Source organism: Crassostrea angulata, chromosome 4 (assembly GCF_025612915.1).
Source record: "Crassostrea angulata isolate pt1a10 chromosome 4, ASM2561291v2, whole genome shotgun sequence".
Taxonomy (NCBI): Eukaryota; Metazoa; Mollusca; class Bivalvia; order Ostreida; family Ostreidae; genus Magallana; species Magallana angulata.
The window spans coordinates 10,724,891-10,744,454 of NC_069114.1; the positions used below are offsets into that span (position 1 = coordinate 10,724,891).

The 19,564-nt window shown below is 31.9% G+C and overlaps 1 protein-coding gene across 1 annotated transcript; it reads right to left on the minus strand.

Annotated features, from left to right (window-relative positions):
• Positions 1-266: 266 nt before the first annotated feature.
• Positions 267-12,347, minus strand: LOC128181932 (mucin-5AC-like). The gene is made up of 9 exons (XM_052850514.1): positions 12,174-12,347; positions 6,393-6,567; positions 4,923-4,937; positions 4,704-4,807; positions 4,416-4,480; positions 3,397-3,704; positions 2,502-3,266; positions 1,935-2,288; positions 267-1,305 (listed from the first exon to the last, which is right to left on the minus strand). The coding sequence occupies exons 1-9, from the start codon at positions 12,285-12,287 to the stop codon at positions 848-850; spliced, it is 2,358 nt and encodes a 785-aa protein (XP_052706474.1). The 5' UTR covers positions 12,288-12,347; the 3' UTR covers positions 267-847.
• Between the last annotated feature and the right edge of the window lie 7,217 nt (positions 12,348-19,564).

Sequence of the window (19,564 nt, forward strand, 5' to 3'; positions counted from 1 at the left end):
CAATATGGAAAATGCCATGTTTTCATTGCCGAAATCGGGTTGTATATAAAAGAAGCACATTATTGATTTCCCGGATATCTTTTATCATTAAGATTAATTTCTTTTGCTTATATTTTGTTTAATATTTTATAAAAGCTAATGCAATAAATAATACAATGTATGGAAAATTTAAAGTGATGAGTTCTAGTATAACGTAATATAGCAGCTGTTCTATGAAAACATAACGTCTCTGTCTGTCTGGTATTGTTAGTCTCTCTCTCTCTCTCTCTCTCTCTCTCTCTCTCTCTCTCTCTCTCTCTCTCTCTCACACACACACACAATTTTTTGTTGTTGTAACAATGCATATGAGTCTGAAATATTTATCGGTATCCAAGACAATAATGTTAAATTGATTTTTGAAACTTCCTGAAGTATATCTACATGTACTCATTTTATATGTAATATTAAATCCTTAATATAATTTAACTTTATGTTGATTTGATTTATATAATACTTTTGTATAAAATGATATTATTTATAGTTTATGTTAATTGATTTATATCTTTATCAGTTCTTCTTTCAGGAATTAACAATTTTCCCTTAATAATTTAATTTAAGTTTTTGGAAATTAAATAATACACATTTTGCAAAAATTACACGTTATGAAATCTAAACATTCTCAAGTTATCGCTAAAACTAATGATATAAGACAATCCATCCGGTTAATATTGTAAGCCAAGCCTTTATCTTAACAGCGCATGCGTATCGATTGTAAACATTGGGTGAAAAGACCTCAAATATCGACAGATTGTGTTAAAAAATGATCAAATGTGAAAGTGAACAAAACAATGATCCCTATCGCTTATGACTAAGGTATAACTATTGGCATATTTGTCGTCATAGTATTTTCAGCATTTGTGGAAGTGGTAACAGCAGGATTTGCTGTCGCACTAACAAATGGATTTTGTTGTTCTAAAAACGTCAGGGCAACGATGTCACTACTAACCTGTTTACTGTTTGTCTCAACATAACAAGTTAGATTTGAACCATTTAAATCTGAACGGTAGGGAAAAACTTCGCTCCAATGAATAAACACAAATTCTCCACAGGTATTAGTGAACATGTTATAAGAGGTTACGTTGGCAAAACTTATAATATCAGCGCCTGATGCATTTTCAATACGCATAGCTATTATAGAAGTGATATCACTGGATCTATCTCTGGTGGTGTTACAGGTTGCATTGATAGCAGCTAGTGAAACATTGGCCGTTTCGTTGACCACATACCGTGTTCCATGTAAGACGACAGTAGGTTGAGTAAGTGGTGCTAAAGAGGAAAGGAAACATGAATTATTGCTTTGTTTCAGTTTTGCAATGTAATAATCTTTAGATTATCGATATGAGCAAGGCTGGTACTGCATGTTATTACCTTAGATATCAGAAAATAGTTTAATCATTTTAAATAATTTTAGCAATACAAAGCAAGTAAACAGAAAATGTTAAAATCAAATAATTTTGCTTCAGATTTTATTAAATATATTTCTTTCCCGATGTTGAAGCCATTTTATAAACTGAAAGTCCTTCAAAACATGTAATTGAGTTAGAATTCGTTTAATTTGTACCCTTAATTCTATGTTTGAAATCAGTATTGAATAGATGATTCTTTAACCTGATTTAATGCATCAACTTTATCACTTTAACATTTGTATATTTTGCGTGAACATAAAGCATCAAATTATTAAAGATAAAGTTTCTAACCGCGTCATGGCTTCTTTTTGACATAAATGAAACTTACTCATGTTCTTTGTATTGAGATATCAGATATCAGATATCAATTTGGGAAGGTGAAAATCAAACTGTCAGTCTTTACTTGTTAAATAAACCCCATTGTTCAGTTATTTTAAAATGTACTTTAAAGATTTGTACAGTTTACTCAAGCATTTTTACCACTCTTACCTATAAGATCGAACTCCGCTGAAGCGTTAAATGTAATGCCGGTAGCCATCTCTACACTGCAAACAAAACTATAACGTCTCATTAAACATTTGGAAGAATCAAAATTGCTGAAATCAAACGTTACAACAGCTTCGATATGAGATCCACTGATATTGAATGTTGGCATCAGAAGAGGATCACGGTTAAAATATGTTATTGTTTCATTTTTACTGAGTGTGGCAATTCTAGGATCAATGCTGTCGTTGTAAGTCTGGTATAAGTAGATCATGACCCAATCGCCACCCGTAATGTTGATTGTACATGGAATATACGCCTGCTTGCCGATTTCACCAATAGAATTTTTCATCACAACAACTGAAACAATATGATATTTTACTCAGCTTTCTATGCTTAATTATGATACATTGATTTCAATGTTAACATACCGGTATGAAATATCAATGCACTTAGCATTAAGCTCTACAATATATTCATTGTCAGAGACGTGGATGACAAAAAATAAAGTCTTTTAATTTTTATCAGGCATAATTAGCCTGAAATGCATTGAAAACAAATACCAGAACAAACCTGCAAAAGGTTCGGAAGGCAATGGTAACATTGTATCGTTATCAGAAGATGTAGTAATAAAAGATGTTGAATCAGTAAAAGTTTCTGTTGTAGTTGGAAGATTGGTTGTGTTGGTATCGGTTAGAACTTTTGTTGATGAAGTTGGAGAATTAGTAGTGGAAGTGGTAGTTGTGTTATCCTGAGAAAATGTGGTTGTTGTAGTTGGCATATTAGTGGTGAAGGTTTGAGGAGGAACTGTGGTTGTTGTAGTTGGTGTAACAATGATAGTGGTTTCGGGAAGAACTCTGGTAGTTGTACTTGTTGTTTCAGTGGTTGTTGTTTCGGGAGCAACTGTTAAAGCTTGTGTATCAGTGGTAGTGGTTTCATGAGGACCTGTGGTTGTTGTAGCTCGTGTATCAGTGGTAGTGGTTTCATGGGGAACAGTGGTTGTTGCAGTTGGTGTGACATCGGTAGTGGTTTCAGGAGCAACTGTGATCGTTGTAGTTGATGTATCAGTGGTGATGGTTCCGGGAGCAACTGTGGTTGTTGAAGCTAGTGTATCAATGATGGTGGTTTCGTGAGGATCTGTGATTGTTGTGGTTAATGTATCAGTGGTGGTAGTTTCAGAAGGAGCAGTGGTTGTTGAAGCTTGTGTATCAGTGGTGGTTTCGGGAGAACCTGCGGTTGTTGAAGCTGGTGTTTCAGTGGTGGTTTCAGATGGAACAGTGGTAGTTACAGCCGGATGAATAGTGACTGTTGACTCGGTAAGAGTCGTTGTGACTTCATCTGAAACATTCGTTCTTGGCAGTTTTATTTGAAAACAAATTAGAATATAAGTATTCTTTACTTATTCTTTATTTATTCTTTCTTTATTTTTACACTATTACGTTTTGCAAATGATATAAAAAAAATTTACCGGTTATAGTCGCATTGTCTGCGTTGCTGCTTATCGTAGTTTCAAATGTTGAAGCTGTACCTTTAGTTGAGGTTAACCAAGCCGTTATAAATCGGGAATCTGAGGTACCAGAATTATAACCATTTCTTCCCGTTTGAACAAGCGATACATAAAGAGAACTAAAATCAACTGTGATGTTAAATTTGGAAGAAAATGTCGTTGTAAAATTTGTTTTCAAATATGTGATTATTTCTGATTTAACGTCATCCGATTGCACTGTCATTTTAGTGTAGTAGTACATTGTAAACTCCACGATGATACTGCCATTCCTATAAAACAAAGATTGACAAAAAAGGCCTGTGGGTTCAAAGTATTTCTAAAAGTTTCGGTGATAGCCATGTGCATTATCAATAATTTAAAATGATGTCTTTTGTATTGTTTTTTTATGGAATTTTAAATGTACAATTTAGAATGAAATATGAATACGGCAGTTGATAACTACAGTCGCTTATTACACTTGCATCAACTCATTTTTGTGACAAGTATCAGTTTATCTCAATAGTCTTTTAAGATGCGTACGAAATTCAAATTAGTCCTCAGTTTAATTCAATAAAATTTACATATGACTTTTCAGAAGACCATATTACTATTCTTATGCAAAGAAAACATTATTAATGTTATAATCTGTCTGCCTGTTATCTATATACTTATACAAAAACATATTTTTAAGATGTCTTGAACTTGATTTGACGATGAATGTAAGCAGCAAGTGTTCACCTATTAAATTATCGTACAACTGTCTCTAAATTCTCCTTTTTTAAGTTTCTTATTGGCCTTCCTCCTTTTGCATTATAAACATGATGTGAATGATCCTAATTACTGCAAATTTTTTTTTATCGATTCTTTGCAGTCTACTGGATCTCCTTTCACTCCTGATAAATGTAGCATGCACTTATGAGTGGATTTTTAAATCAAATATTAAATAAAACTTAGAATGTTTCTTTTTAAATAAAAAAGTTCGTTCTATGTATTTAACCTACGTGATCTGGGTGACTAAACAACCATTGTACGTTTCTTTGAATTTCCTATCTTGTGTTTGTTCCATCTGCGAGAAATAATGAACATTTTCAGAATGCACAAAAATGATAAATGGGCTCAGTTGAGTAACATATTGAAATTATATTTTGTTTACAAAAACTGTACTCTTACTTTATTTTTCATTGAATATAGCATTAAGTACACAGAGAGAGAGAGAGAGAGAGAGAGAGAGAGAGAGAGAGAGAGAGAGAGAGAGAGAGATATTTCCACAATTCAGAGAATTTATTTACCACTTGGCAGAAGTCTTGTTGAAAATTTATAGATATTTGTGTTGATAAGTCTCCGAGACTTTCATTATAAGTTCCTTGGAAAGTAATGGAGGCCTCAGCTTTGTCTGCAAGAAAAATAGTAGTAGTCTAATTATTTTTTTTTCTTTTAAAAATATAATATTAAATATCCTTATTGACTTATGCTTTATATACTAGCTTAAATAAAGCTCAAATACTTACAATACTTGTATTCATCTGAAACACAAGAAAATTCAATGTTGTCATTTAAAATCAAAAGATATTAAACTGCTTTTAAAAAGAATAAGGTGTAAATAGCTTCTGTATATGACAAAATGATGTTGACTTTTGGTTAGCTACAGTTTTAGAAAAACAATTACTATTACACGAGATATTTTCACTTTCCAATAATTAACATTCACTTTCAAAAATGTTGCATTATTCAATGATAAATTCCTCAACTTTATCCTTGAAAATGCAATACTAGTGCAAATAATAATCTTGATATGTTTATTAATAATAAATATCAACGTATTTTTGCTGATATCCTCGTATTTATTATGTTCTTACTATTTTCCCCAAATTATTTTGGGCGCTAAACATTAAATCCATTAAAGAAATCTGGCCAATTAAAAATATTACAAACAGTCGTAATTTTTTTTCTCTTATTGCCGTTCATCGACCATCGTAATATTTTACAAGATGAATAATATTTTATTAAAAGAGCAAAATTTTCTCCAAGATCTGTAAAAAATATCTAATTTGAGGACGGAACGTTAAAGAGGCTTGCTGTTACATACAGCTTCATAAGAATAAAGAAATTTATACTGTCTTAATGTAAATCAGAGGAATGGCAACTAGAGAAATAATATCTTATTCATTTAAAATAAGGTTGAAATAACATGCCATGGGATCTTTCAATTTGTTTGTATTTAATACGACAATCTTTAAACAGAACAGTCGACCGGTAAGTATAGGGCTTTTGAAAAAATGGGGTCATACTGTATTGTTTTAAGGTGGATCACTACCTCGTCACAACATGTCTGACATCCGTTTGAAATGCTATTTTGTTCGGAATTGACAACATTCTGTCCTGGTACAAAATAGCTATACACTATTTAATTGGGCTCTTCTAATGAGGGAGATAAAAAGAAAATCACCAAAACGCTTAAGAAAATATGTCAATTTCCTTCATGTATGAAGCTTTCCACTAACATTGATTATCAGTTGTTTTGCACGGAAAACGTGAAATCCAAATAATATACTGTTTTCCCGCCATTGACAATACATCAAATTTTGTAGCAACGATCATACATACGTGTCGGATGATAAAGGTAAGCAGATTATTTTTTAAACCGAAGTTTTTTTCTTTTGAATTGATCTTAACTGCTCAATGTACAAATATTCGCAGTAAAAGACATGCATTGGATGTAAATCGAAAGGTAAGGAACGTTTTGGAATTAAACTCATTTATCTAAATTCAAAACGTTAAATGTATAGGTAGTAATAGCTGTGGAAAATTTGCAAGCAAACTGAGGAAACGACAAAATTCTGAGTTAGAGCATGTTTTCCATTACCACATGTACATGCGTATCATCATGGGTATTTAATGTTTGTACATGTATTAGTGCATTCATCAAAAATATAAGTTGTAAGGTTTAAACATAATCCCTTGTTGTAAGTTACACCAACCTTTTTCGACAAAATAAAGGATGAGAGGAACAAAGGAAATTCCTAATAGAAGTAGGGCAAAGACAATCCCAACCAAAGTTTTCGTGACACAGGTTCTTCTGCCTCTAGAATTCCCTCTTCTTTTTGAACTCCGAGGTTCAGAACTTGAGACAGTACTTGAATCAGCGTCCTCATTCTGTAATATTATAGTTTTTATCGATAAGTCATATGTATACACTTCAAACTAATATTAGGGTACGCTGGGATAGAGTATGTGAGCTGCCATTAGTCATATAATATTTATGGGTTTTTTTTATAACTTCTTATTTATACAAGTATTATGAAGATTTATTTTTCTTTTATAGACATTTTTCTTTTTTTTTTCTTTTTTTTTTTGGAAAATATTACTTTGAACTAAAGTTGAACATATCTCATATTCAATCGTTGAACAAACGGAAACACCCCCCCCCCCCCCCCATGGCATATATATGTATATGCCATTTCGATCACCTTGATGTTTACTTCAGTCATCTTTTATAATTAGTTGGTTGACTAAATCACAATGCTGCATCCTGTGAAAACGTCACTATAGGCAAGATTTAAAAACTTCTTTTAAGATAAGTGTCACGAAATAGAATTTTGAAACCCGTCAGATATTTTATTTCATCGCCAAAGTTATATAAAAACAAAACAATTACATAATGCATACCCTTACTCTCTTTGGTACACTGGCGTTGGTTGTTAGTGTGGCGTAACTTCGTATCTTATTTACTTGAACTATTTGTATTGATTGATGAAAATCCATATTTTTTTTAGGAACCTTGGTCTATATAAACAGATTTATTTAATACGGTTAAATGGCATTTTCATATATGTACATCAACAAAATTATTTTTTTTTCTTTTTTTTTTTGGCAATTTTTTATGTCTCGATTGGTTAACGAGCATTTTCCTTGGCAGAAAAAAGGAGGTAGTCGAGTAAAAACAATATACAAAGCTTATAATTTGCTGTTACATTTATGTCAACAAAGTTCGTGCCATGTTTTTACTCGTAAATGTAAAGAAATAACCATATCTTATATAACACCGATGTGATAAACTTTTAATTGAGTTCAAATTTAATACTTGATAAAGAGAGAAAGCTAAAAAGCAAAGAATTCCCAACTCTATGTTTCGCTTGTAACTCGACTCTCAAATTCAAACTTCGGTGAAACAGTGATATTACTCAGGTTCACCAGTGTAATATGCGGAGGCTCATTTAGGACCTATCAAAAGTTTTAAATAAATTTTGATAAAACAAGTTCTTTTAAAATTCGTTCAAAGAATTAAGGATGCTGGTTATGGGGGGGGGGGGGGTGCGAAAAGGCTACGATACCAAAACAACTTAATGTTTTAGCCATCTGTAATTTAAACCAACTTTAGTTGATTTGCAAAGAATCAATAAAATCGACATTCTGATTCATTGTAGGGGCATTCTCAATATAAAATACATAGGAAATTGTCATTTTTCGGAATTCGAAGCAGATTAAAAATTCTTATATAGCGTTTTCATTGGACTAATTAAATCATTTTCTAACTTATAGGTAAAAAATGCTAAATGCTGTCGTCAGGTTTTTACATGTAATGGCAGTGTAACGTAGAATAATGCCCCCGTAGAATAATGGCCGGGGGTCATTTTTCTATGTCGAAAAATGACCCCCAGTCATTATTCTACGCAGAAAAATGACCCCAGGTCATTATTCTACGTAGAAAAATGACCCTTTTGCCTGAAGAATTAGTGTCATTTTCATAAAAATGAGCATACTCTACATGAAGAAAAGTGACCCCTGAAGAATAAAGACCCCCTTATAGTTTTTTTTTCAGTATATTTTTGTATCATTTGTGAAATAGTCTTTACAATATTGTATTTTTTAATGCAGTTTACAGAGAGTAACAAAAATTATAATTCATATTCAAATAAACTTAAAGTGAAAGAAGGGCTATATCTTAAAAAAAAAAAAATCCTTCCGTTATAACAAGACACTGACGTATTGCATCAGGGTATGGTTGTCATCTTAACGATTACATTTACATGTATATATGGTGTTCCGATCGGACCACTTCAACCTTCGCACTTTCGCCTTTAGGGCGGAGATACGAGAGTGCAAAGATGCGAAGGCAAACATGCAATAGTGCGATGGTGAAGGAGCGAAAGTGCGATGATGCGACGGCAAAGAGCCAAGATGCGATTGCGAAAGTGCAAAGGTGCAAAGGCGAAGGAGTGATACTAACATCGCTCCTTCGCCTTCGCAACTTCGCATTATCGCCTTCGCATCTTCGCATCTTCGCACTTTCGCCTTCAGCATTCAGCAAGTCTCGGTTTTAGAATTTGATGCAGGCACCGTACTCGCTAAGGTTTTCAAATTAATCCATGCTATTATTGGTACGCATGTGTTAGGCCATCGTGCTTAGTATGAATGTTAATAAATAGTTTAATGTGTACCGGTGACATATATGTTTACCAGTGTTGGCTATGCCTAATCATTAAATACTCCACATCAAATGTAATGACCGTCATAATGTGTACATATGCACTTCCAGACTCCTGTCATTTACCAGCCGTCTGTTTACCGTGGATCGAACACAGTAACATTAGAATTTTATTATGCGACACTCCTTGCACATGCATGGATCTAAAGGGGGAGAGGGGGTCCACCCCCCGGAAAATTCAATACTAATATTTTCACACAGTATAAGGGGAGAGGGGGTCCGGACCCCATCCCCCCTGGATAATTAATTTTATTAATTTTATAAAATAAAATTTCAAAAGTATGCCTCGGAACCCTTTAAACGAAAAAGAGCTCCGCAATTATAAAAAGGCGAAGGCGAGAGCGCGAAGATGCAAAGGCGAGAGTGCAAAGTTGCGAAGGCGAAAGAGCGACAGTAGTATCGCTTCTTCACCTTCGCAACTTCGCACTTTCGCCTTAAGCTTCGCACCTTCGCACTTTCGCCATCCCAACTTTCGCATTCTCGCATCTTCGCCCTAAAGGGGAGAGTGAGAAGGTCGTGGTGACCCCATCGGGAAACCATATGCATCTCATTATTACGAGTGACAACACATTAAAAATATTTCAAGATACAAGACATTATAAAACAAAATTCTGTTTATTGCTTATAAAATTACAAAAATTATTCTTTCATGATTATTGTAAGTTTATTATCACATAATATCCTCATTATGTATGAATTTGTTTTTCTTTATTTGCATCATTTCCCGCCATATGTCGACGAGAAAAGTGACGTAGCTGTTAACATTCAATTGTGGCAATGTAAGAGTTTTTTTTGTGTGTGTTTGCTACGAATATGAAAAACTAATTACAGCGATTAATTTACAAGATCGGTGTTTATAACTTCAAAATCAGTTAAACAGAGTGAAAATTCAAGTAATTTCAAAGTCGTATCTAGAGGTCATTTTTCTACGGTGGTTGTTTTTCTGCATGTTTAAAATGAAGAAAAATAACCCCTGGGTCTTTTTTCTTCAGAAAAATCCAATTATTCTCTAGCAAGAGGGGTCATTATTCTACGTCGAAAAATGAGCTTCAGTCATTATTCTGCGGGGGTCATTATTCTTCATTAGAGCTGCATCTCAAAATATAAAAATGCACCAAATTTTGCTCTATATTTGGAGTTTTGCAAGTGCAGAGTATAAAATGGATTCACTCAGTATTTAAGAAAAATATCCCAGAGTATAGTATATTCTGTCTGCAGATTTTCAACGGCGTACGGTTTTTTCGTCTTATTTTATGTTATGTCAAACTCATACGGAACTTCATTTTATCATTACGTAATAAAAGCACAATGGCAACTCTCACCTTCCGTACAATTGAAAAATCTTTTAAAAAGTGAATTAATTTCTGTAAAAAAAATCTAATTACTCTTATCTGTATTTCGTTTACTATGTTCAATTTTGTAATGATATCGATAACATTTCATAAAAAGTATAAATACACAAAATTTTACTATAATGCGCAAAAAAATATGCATGGAAAACTAAAGTCGTTTTAAAATCGTTTTATTATATTGTTTAATGCGTTGTATAACGATTTAAATTTGTATAACAAATTTAATAATTTCAGTGTAGGCCGTACTAAATACAGAAAAAATAACTCTGAACTTCAATCTTTCTTTGCCTTGATTTCCAAAAATTTAAAGATTATGAGACAAATTACTTTTGTGGTTTTACATGCAAATGCTAAATGACCTTTATTTAAATTCTCCTGCTTATTTTGAATATATTACTTTTAGCGTTCTGTTTATATTGCTCTTAGTAAACTGTCTTATTATATTTTACAAATCCATAAACTGATATATCATTTATTTATTACTCTGTCAGCTTTCGTGAGTGACATTTTATGAATGAAACTATTATCTTAGAAGCTTCCAGGGATTCAATGAACGTTCAAACAAACAAATTACAGTGCTCAATTTTATTGTATTTATTGAATAAAAAAGACTTGAGAAGCGATATCTTTGGAAAGCATATCATAAATTTTAATCTTTTTACAACTTTGACTTTTTGACGGTTCGGGTTTCTTTTTTAAAATGTTTACGATGTAAAATAATTTTCATCCGGGTTCCAGAGTTACAGTGCGAACTACAAGAGACAAAGGCTTAAACACCTTTCCGTCTGTTGAGATATATCTTTTGTTCAACATGGGCTGATTTCAGACTTTCCTTTGAAAAAAGAAATGCAATTTAGGAAGGTTTCTTTCAAAAATGTTTAATATAAAAAGGAATTGGTATTTAAACAAAATAAGTAGTTTTCTTTATTCTTAATTTCATTGAAATTGACTTTTTTTACATACAGATACACAACAATTTTAATATATACACATATATTATTATATCTGAACAATGGTCAAGACTGTTGTAGCAATAGATTAGCAATCTTTATCTATGTAACTGTCAAAATAATTTGTATTCAACTCGTTTACAATGTAGATAAACATTTTTTTAAATAATAAGTTTTATAGTTCCAGTTAATATTTAGCCTACGTTTATTAGATCAAACATTTTTTTCAGTTAGAGGAAAACTTTTTTTTCTAAAAGCATCTTTTTAATAAATATGATCTTTTACGTTTGATCTAGATATCATTTTTGTTTTAAAGAATGAAAATAAAAATCTTCAAAACGAGAAAAGAAATCCTATTAACAATGGTACTAAAAAACTTTATTTCAGATTACATCAACCTGAACTAATCATGAGATGCTTGTTATAATACAGTGCTTACATATTATCTTATTTAGTATCATGAAATCAACTACGCAGTATTAGTCATTATATTGAGAAAAAAAAACTATTTTTGGATATTGATCGTAAACGAGGGATATTTTTTACGTTTAATGAGTAATAATCGATTAATATATCCTGTGGATGGTTTAGAGATATAATAATATTGTATGTTAACATTTTGTAACAACCATGAGATTAGATCAGCTGGAAATTTATGATATAGCCGTTGTATTTACAATATTTATTAAAAAATACATATCCCAAATGGCAAATGATGAGTCTATGAATTAATTTCAGTTTCATTTACAAAACAAACTTTTTAAAATTAAATTGGAATAAATGATAGTTACTAAATCTTGCTTAATTCTCTCTCTTTTGTTTCCTGTTTAGGTCCACATCTCGCCTACATAATATAGAAAAGTACATGTTTGTCTTTCCCTCTCTTTAGCCATCCCTTTACATGGTCTTGTTTGATTCACACCTACAGGTTGTGTATTTGATCGACCTCTCTCATTTCTAAATGGTACTTACTGTCTCCTTGACCAATACATTCATCCAGTTCATCCATTTACCCGGGGTATAACTTAGTTGCCTGTAATCCCTCTGCCCGTGATATCCATTGTATGCAGCATTCTGGTTCCACATCCTCACGACTTTCTCTCTGCAAGCTGTTGCACGGTTTAGATAACGCTTCGCTTGAATTGGCACACAGTCGTTAAAGAAACTCTAGGCGTTCACGGGCCTGTTATGTAAGTTTGAATGAAAAGAAATACGATAGATTAATTATAATCTGATACAATGCCATTCAATGAATGTCAGTTTGGTGAATTTAATACCTAAGATAGCATCGTTTAGCGTGTTTTTTTTTATATTGAAAAATGCAATGGTAATTCATGTGTATATTTAATTAAACGGAAGTTATAAATGGTTTTTTTAAATGGCAAAATAACTAAAGGACAACAAACTGTTTTAGTTTTTAAACAAATGAAAACTCTTGTTCGTCATATTTACATATTTACATCGTGTTAAAAAAAATAGCGATAAAAAACGTGACATAGGCAGAGGCAGCAGAGTGACAGAGCCCCTTCTTATTTGCTTTAATGTTTCTTACATGTAATATGAGCAAACGTACTTAGAACATTGTCTACCTTTTCATTGGCTGATGAATGTATATATATTTTATAATAAAACATATCTTTTCTTTACGACTCTTCAACCTTTCAATATAGAATTATACCTCGCTGTAAACAAGCGGTAATAATTCAACATTTATTTACTACATCTTTAAGAATACAATACAGATATTCACAATCACATGCATTTTGAATATCTCTCTAACGCACAAAATATTTACACACTTTTTGTAAAAGTTAAATTAACCTCTTGTCTTTAGAAAGAGATATAAATCAAATCCTTCATTAACTTAAACCCAATTTTATTGTTTCAGTAAAATTAAATGTTAGGAAAATTCTAGCCGAGCTATTTAGTACCGTCTTTTAATAAACTTTTCAAATTTTGGCTCCACGTCATTCCATTTCTCTAAATCCATATCATCATTTAGAGCAGAACTGTATTATTTTTTGCAGTAGTTTCTTAAATCTTCTAAAGATTTTTAAGCAATAAATTGTTTACTCTACAGAACGAATTGTTGTTACTCTAAAAATAATTAAAAATTAAATGTTTGGCAGAGTTTATTAACCTTTAAACACGCCTGTAGATTTTCACAGGGTAAAACCAGTTTCTTTTAAGATTGGTTTTACTCTTAAAACTTGATAAAATGTTTGGAATAATAACAAGGTTTGCTTTCAAAAACAAAGAATGTAAATTTAAAGCCGTATATAGGCTTTAATCTGTCAATTTATTGAACTATAGAAGGCTTTATCGGGCTGTTTTCAACATTGTAGGTGCTACACAAGCTGTTACATTGTATAAAAGGTAATAGATATCTGCTTGGCATATCTGAGCGCTTTGAGTGAATTAATGCTATTACTATTGAGGTGGAATACCTGTAATACCTGGAAAAAGTCAGTCAAATTAACAGGAAATTTTTTGCTGATGAAAGATGTAATGATAAATAAACGGTACAAATGTCAAATAAGCGAAAAATTTGCAGTTTGGGATAAAAAATGAATATCTAAAATAATTATCCCAGTAAGTAACAACAAAAGCCCCTGCAGGATTCGAACTCGGGATATACGGATCACATGTACAAATCCAACACATTATCCACTCGGCTATGGAGTAAGTTACATTTTCGAGTCCATAAAATCCTTTCAATAAAACGACATGTTGTTTCGATCAGCGGTCAGCCATTTTGTGATGATGTGTTATTCGGCTTAAGCTATACTGTAGCTTATTTTTCAAGATCATAGTGGCTACGTAGAGTTAGGGAACTGCATTGTTCTTGAACGCAGCCAAGCTATTTCTCTCATAGAATGGACAGTTTTGGGCTCAAATCCTTTACTTTTCACAGTTATTCTAGTCTTACTAGATAATCATATCAGTTGTTTCTTATTATTTTTAAACATGTTCATGAATATATGCATATTTTTATTTGTTTTCGATATTTTGGATGGAAAGAGTTGACTTTTTTACTTCTTAAACTTGTCACCTGTGTTCTTAAAATTTCATTCGATTCAGCTACATGTATGCTCCGAGTCTAAAGCTCTCAAGACCACTGATATGACACGTGACACGTTCTATATTACAATGCCATTTGTACAGTTTAGTATTGTGAACAGAAAACTTCCTGGTATGTTTACCTTTCTGATATTTCACGCTTTATATCTCACATTTAAATTCTGTTGATGATACATCGTCTGAAAGAAAAATTAAAGTGGTTTTTTTGGCTAGTTTTATACGTATTTGTTGTGGTAGGAAGCAGACTGGATTTTTTATTCGTCTTGTTTGTCTAACTACAATACTTCCAACCCCGTGACTATAAATACCATTTATTGTACAGATATTCAATACATATAATGTTAATATACCCGTGTCGTTTTTCAAGACATGCATTTTATTTCTTTGCTTTATGTCTAAATTTGAAACTTGAATTTATCAAATTTCTGTTGCTATATAAATCTCTGTTTAGCGTATCTGTTATTTCAGAACATGTAATTGTATCATGCAAAACAGTTTTCCACTAAATTGTCGGGTTCATCAAAAGGAATTGACGTGTGATTTAAAATAAATGGTTTTTTTTTTAATTTTTGTTGAGAAACGACATTATTAGTTTACAGAAAACCATTTGCTTTATGTTTGTAAATTCTATAAGGCATAATTGTTTTGCCATTTGCTAAGAAATAGAGCATTATGTGTTTATATTTAGCTCTTCAAAAGGTAAAAAAGTCTGCAACTTTGTTTTGTTCATATCTTTTTAAAAAAATAAAGTGTTCTCTCTTTTTCATATAATTGCTGATAATTGTTTAGAATTAATATACATTATGCTATAAATATCATAAAGTAATAGTTATGGTCGGGGCGTGATCTTATCTATCATAAAGCTTTTTGGGCTTTCTTAGATTTGCTTGCAGCCGCGCCTAATATTATAACTTCACCCACATGTAATAAAAATTAAAGAAGAGTTCTTAAAACATTAAACAAAACGCCTCAATTATTTAATGGACTCTGTGATAAAACGTACAATAAACTTTGCTACAACAGGGGTCTCTGGCATACGAATGTAGCACCCTACGCCCAGCTAAGGGGTCAATTCACAAACCAAAGCCACATGTATAAATACCGACTCTAAACCCCATTAGGTGCTGTAATTTGTTCCATTCGAAGTAAGGGATAATGAGACACATTATTGCGTAAGCGATACAAGTTTTCCCACAATTCCCGCATAAATTAACTGGCTGAAACAGATTTTGCAGGGTTATTTTGGATCCGTACCACTCCCTTATCGGATGTCGTCAAGTTTTATCGCTTTAGTGCTGAAATCGTAGTTGGCAAACAGTTTTACCATGGATTTGCAATATATTTGATATTAATGTAGTTATAAGTGTAGTGTTGGTTCGAGGACTCCTGGAAAGTCCCATCATCCTTCAACCCCTCGTATTTCTAAACTTGATAAACAAAAACTAATTCAAATTCAGCAATCTGATAAATAACTTGTAATATTTAACGTTCAAAAATTGAACGCCTATTAATAATGGGAAAGAAATGGGAATATGGGTTTTTGAAATCTACGTTTTGAATTGTGTATAGGTCTATAAGTTAATATACATGTATACATCAATCAAAGATAACTCCTAACAATTAACATTAAGAGTCCTGCTATCAAGAACAGTTTTTATTATTAACATATCACTATCAGGTTTCAAGTCGCTCCTATCCTTTAACAGATATTGATGTGCAGAGTTGACAGTTGCAAATATCTTTTGCTTTCGTTTTAGGTGTGTTTTTTTTTTATCAAAATAACGCATTATGTAAGGAATAATACAATGCTTAAAAATTAAAAGTGGTGAGTTCTAGTGTATACGTATCATAATAGCAATTCATTTACAAATATAGTTTTCCAAAATGCATAGTCTTGTTTTTAAAACAGGTTATTAATACGAGAACTAAAAAAGATAGACAATTCTCTCGAAATAAAAAAAAGAAAAGAAACAAAATGCCAACACTTTTGACAAAACATGGCTCTTTGTGTAACTATTTGGTATAGCGGAAGCTTTTACTTTGACGCTGTTTGGTTTTTTGTTTACTTTTGAAGTTGTGCTATTTATAGTAAAATTTGCGATTTGCCTGCCTACAGCTAGGACTCTACTTTCAGCAGAACCCGGTTAAAAACCCTAAAATATTGAAACACTTGCAGACTCAGACAAAGAAAAAAGACGCCATATGACTGATCTTTCTACGAACTGCATTTAGAAAACATTATATCTCCATCCATTTAATGTTCATAGTGATGTTTATAATTATGTTTGTTTCTTATCTTCCTTCAATGCCAATAGCTCTGTTGCTATACAATGGCCAGCAAATTAAACGGAAAATTTCTGGGTTTTAGGATAATGCAGTCCACTAGGTGCCAATAGTTTGTGTCTGTTTCAGACTGAACAGTGCAATTAACCCGTATATTTACAGTCTATTTTTTTATTCTTTGAGTACGTTTGTGAATTTAACTGAATATCAGTTTATGTGAAAATCAAGATAGATCATATTTCTTATAACGCTTTTATAAGTTAGTCTTACGAAAACTATCCATTTTACTTTACCAGTATAATTTTGTTAAATGTAGTTATAGTCCAAATGTTAGATAAAAAGAAATCTTAACAAATTACGAAGTATAAGATTATGAGATATTGAATTTAAAAAATCAGCTTAATCGCTCATAGTTCTTGATCTCACGAAGTGAAGTCACGGTCCAAATCTGTTTTTCTTTATCCCTTAAAAAATGTAGTGTTTACCTCTTGAACCCTGGTCGCCCGAAGTTCTTGATCTCTCCAAAAAGACTGGGTGTCATTATATCTACTTCATTGTTTTTCACTTTTGATAACTCGAATTTGTGTGTGCACACGCAAACGATGATTAAATAGGTCCACGTTGTCACTTTCTCTGATGAGCATCAGTAAATGTTTTAATCAAGCATTTTGTTATTTCATGCTTGATTACATAAGATTTTTCAGTTTTTCTTTAATTTCACTTTTTTGTTTCAATTTTTTGTTATAATATAATTGTACAGCAATTGTTTAATGTGAGTTACAGTTTATTTGCAGTTTTTATCCAAAGATTTAAAAAATATCTACAATTCTTGTTTTTCAATTACATAATTTTTTTTTCTTCAAAAATATTTGAAAGTTTATATTGCCGTCTTTAATAAGTATTTATAGATAATTGTATTGTGCTTTAATTGAAACCAAAATTTTAGTTTTAAGATACCCTGTTCGCACCACGTACCAAATAGTTCCTCATTTTATTTCTTTAGAAATAATTTTCAGTTAGTTTTCGGACATTTTCAGTCAAATGATTTACGTTATTTAAAGTCCTTAGATATGCAGCATCTATTCATTATTCAATTCCTACATGGGTCTAATTAGATATAGATGTTCCTGTTAACAAACACTTGTTCTTCTCTAAATGTAATATAGACTAATATAGACTAACTATCCGAACTCTGGACATCAGCCCTCTGGCCTAATATTGTTGCATTGGGCTGATATGGGATGCGATATAAACAAGGCATCTTCTCGTGTGATAAGTGAAATCATTTACCGAAATTAAATATCGTTTTCGAAAAGTCATGTTTGAGTTTCTTACCTATATATTCTACGAAAAAAGAAACTTTTGCTTTCGTTTCTTTTTATCTATAAATATAACCCCTGATGAAAATATTGATTGAATTTGTACAGAATTGAAAAGGGTGAGTAGAGAGAGAGAGAAGGGGAAGAGAGAGATGATGATGATGATGGTGATGATTGTTATGAGTGGCGGAAAGGGTAACCACATCTTTTAAGGTAGATGGCGTGCAAAGAGGTACTAGGAGAAACCGTACCCTGGAAGGTACCCTTGAATTACAGGGAAAGTTTTTATGCGTGGATCCCGATTTTTTTTCAGAGACAAAGGAGCGTCCGGGGGATATTTGTCGTGGTGTTGGTACGTGAAGCCAAATGTACATATGTACATAAAAAGTACATCTCTATATATCTATTTACTGTATCAATCTATCTATCTATCTGTCTGTCTGTCCGTCCGTCCGTCCGTGTATCTATCTATCTATCTATCTATCTATCTATCTATCTATCTATCTATCTATCTATCTATCTACCTATCTATCCTTCCCATTCCTTGACTCAACTCAAAACGTCTGTATATCCCTTTAATGAAACCAAATTAGAAACATAAAAGATATTAGAGATGTCAATGTACATCCGTTTTTTACACTATTATGTATAATTCAAACAAATACCGGGTATGCGGCTCTTTTTTTTTTTAAAGAATTTACAATGAAATTTACATGTACATGCTATTATCATATATATGGTTTAAAATTTCAATGAATGTTTTTTCACTTTTATGTAGTCATAATTGAGTTTAAGTTTTGTTTAATTCTGTTTTGTTGGTTTGGTTTCGTCTCACTCGTTTAGATTTTTTTGTTTTGTTTGGTTTGGTTTCGATTGTTTTCGGGTTGTTTTTTTTTTTTGGTTTCGATTTTGTTTAGCACTTGACATGAACCACTGAATCCTGGTTGGGTAAACAACACATCCCGTCATTATTTAGTAAATATGATATCATTACAATACTTAATTTAAGTGTTTAATGTACTTTGGGTGTATACCGACTTTCTTGAAACCTTACTTACGTTATTATTCCTTAATTTCTTGCATTTAAAATTTAAATAATTCTTAAGTAAACAGTAATAGATTCACTTTTTTAGCTTCAATTTGATTGTAAAAATTTTAAATTTCCCTTTCCAAGATTGTTAATAATATGACGTTTTTGTAAATAAATATAAGACAAGAAGCTTCTTATTTGTTGATTGGTTCCAAATATGAATAGATGGAATAAAATAAAACTTTATCATTTTTATATATATTATACTGTCCTTAAATAACAGGTACGATTACGATATTGTCACAATGCAAACAAGTAAAATGTACATCTCTTTTATCTTAGTCCTCAGAATTTCATTTCTTTTCTCTTTTTTTTTTTGGGGGGGGGGGGGGTCATCATAATTCACGAGAAGTGGCCCTTCAAGATTTATTGTAAAATGTAGCACCATACCCACTGAATTTCAGAGAAAATCAAATTCGGTACAACAACCATTTTGTTAAGTTAAATGACTTAAAAATGATTCTTACCTTTCTTTTTTTATTCAGGCTAAAATGACAACAAAGTGCGAAACGTGTGGAGTGGGAAAAGAAAACATGTCGAGATGTTCAAAATGTCACATCGTGAGCTACTATAGCCGAGAATGTCAGATG

Coding starts and splice junctions, on each gene's coding strand:
- LOC128181932 (XM_052850514.1), bottom strand. CDS start 12,287: ATGTGGAACCAGAATGCTGCATACAATGGATATCACGGGCAGAGGGAT. Junction 6,568..12,173: donor ATGTATTGGTCAAGGAGACA/GTAAGTACCATT, acceptor ATAATATTACAG/AATGAGGACGCTGATTCAAG. Junction 1,306..1,934: donor AGCGGAGTTCGATCTTATAG/GTAAGAGTGGTA, acceptor TTTCCTCTTTAG/CACCACTTACTCAACCTACT.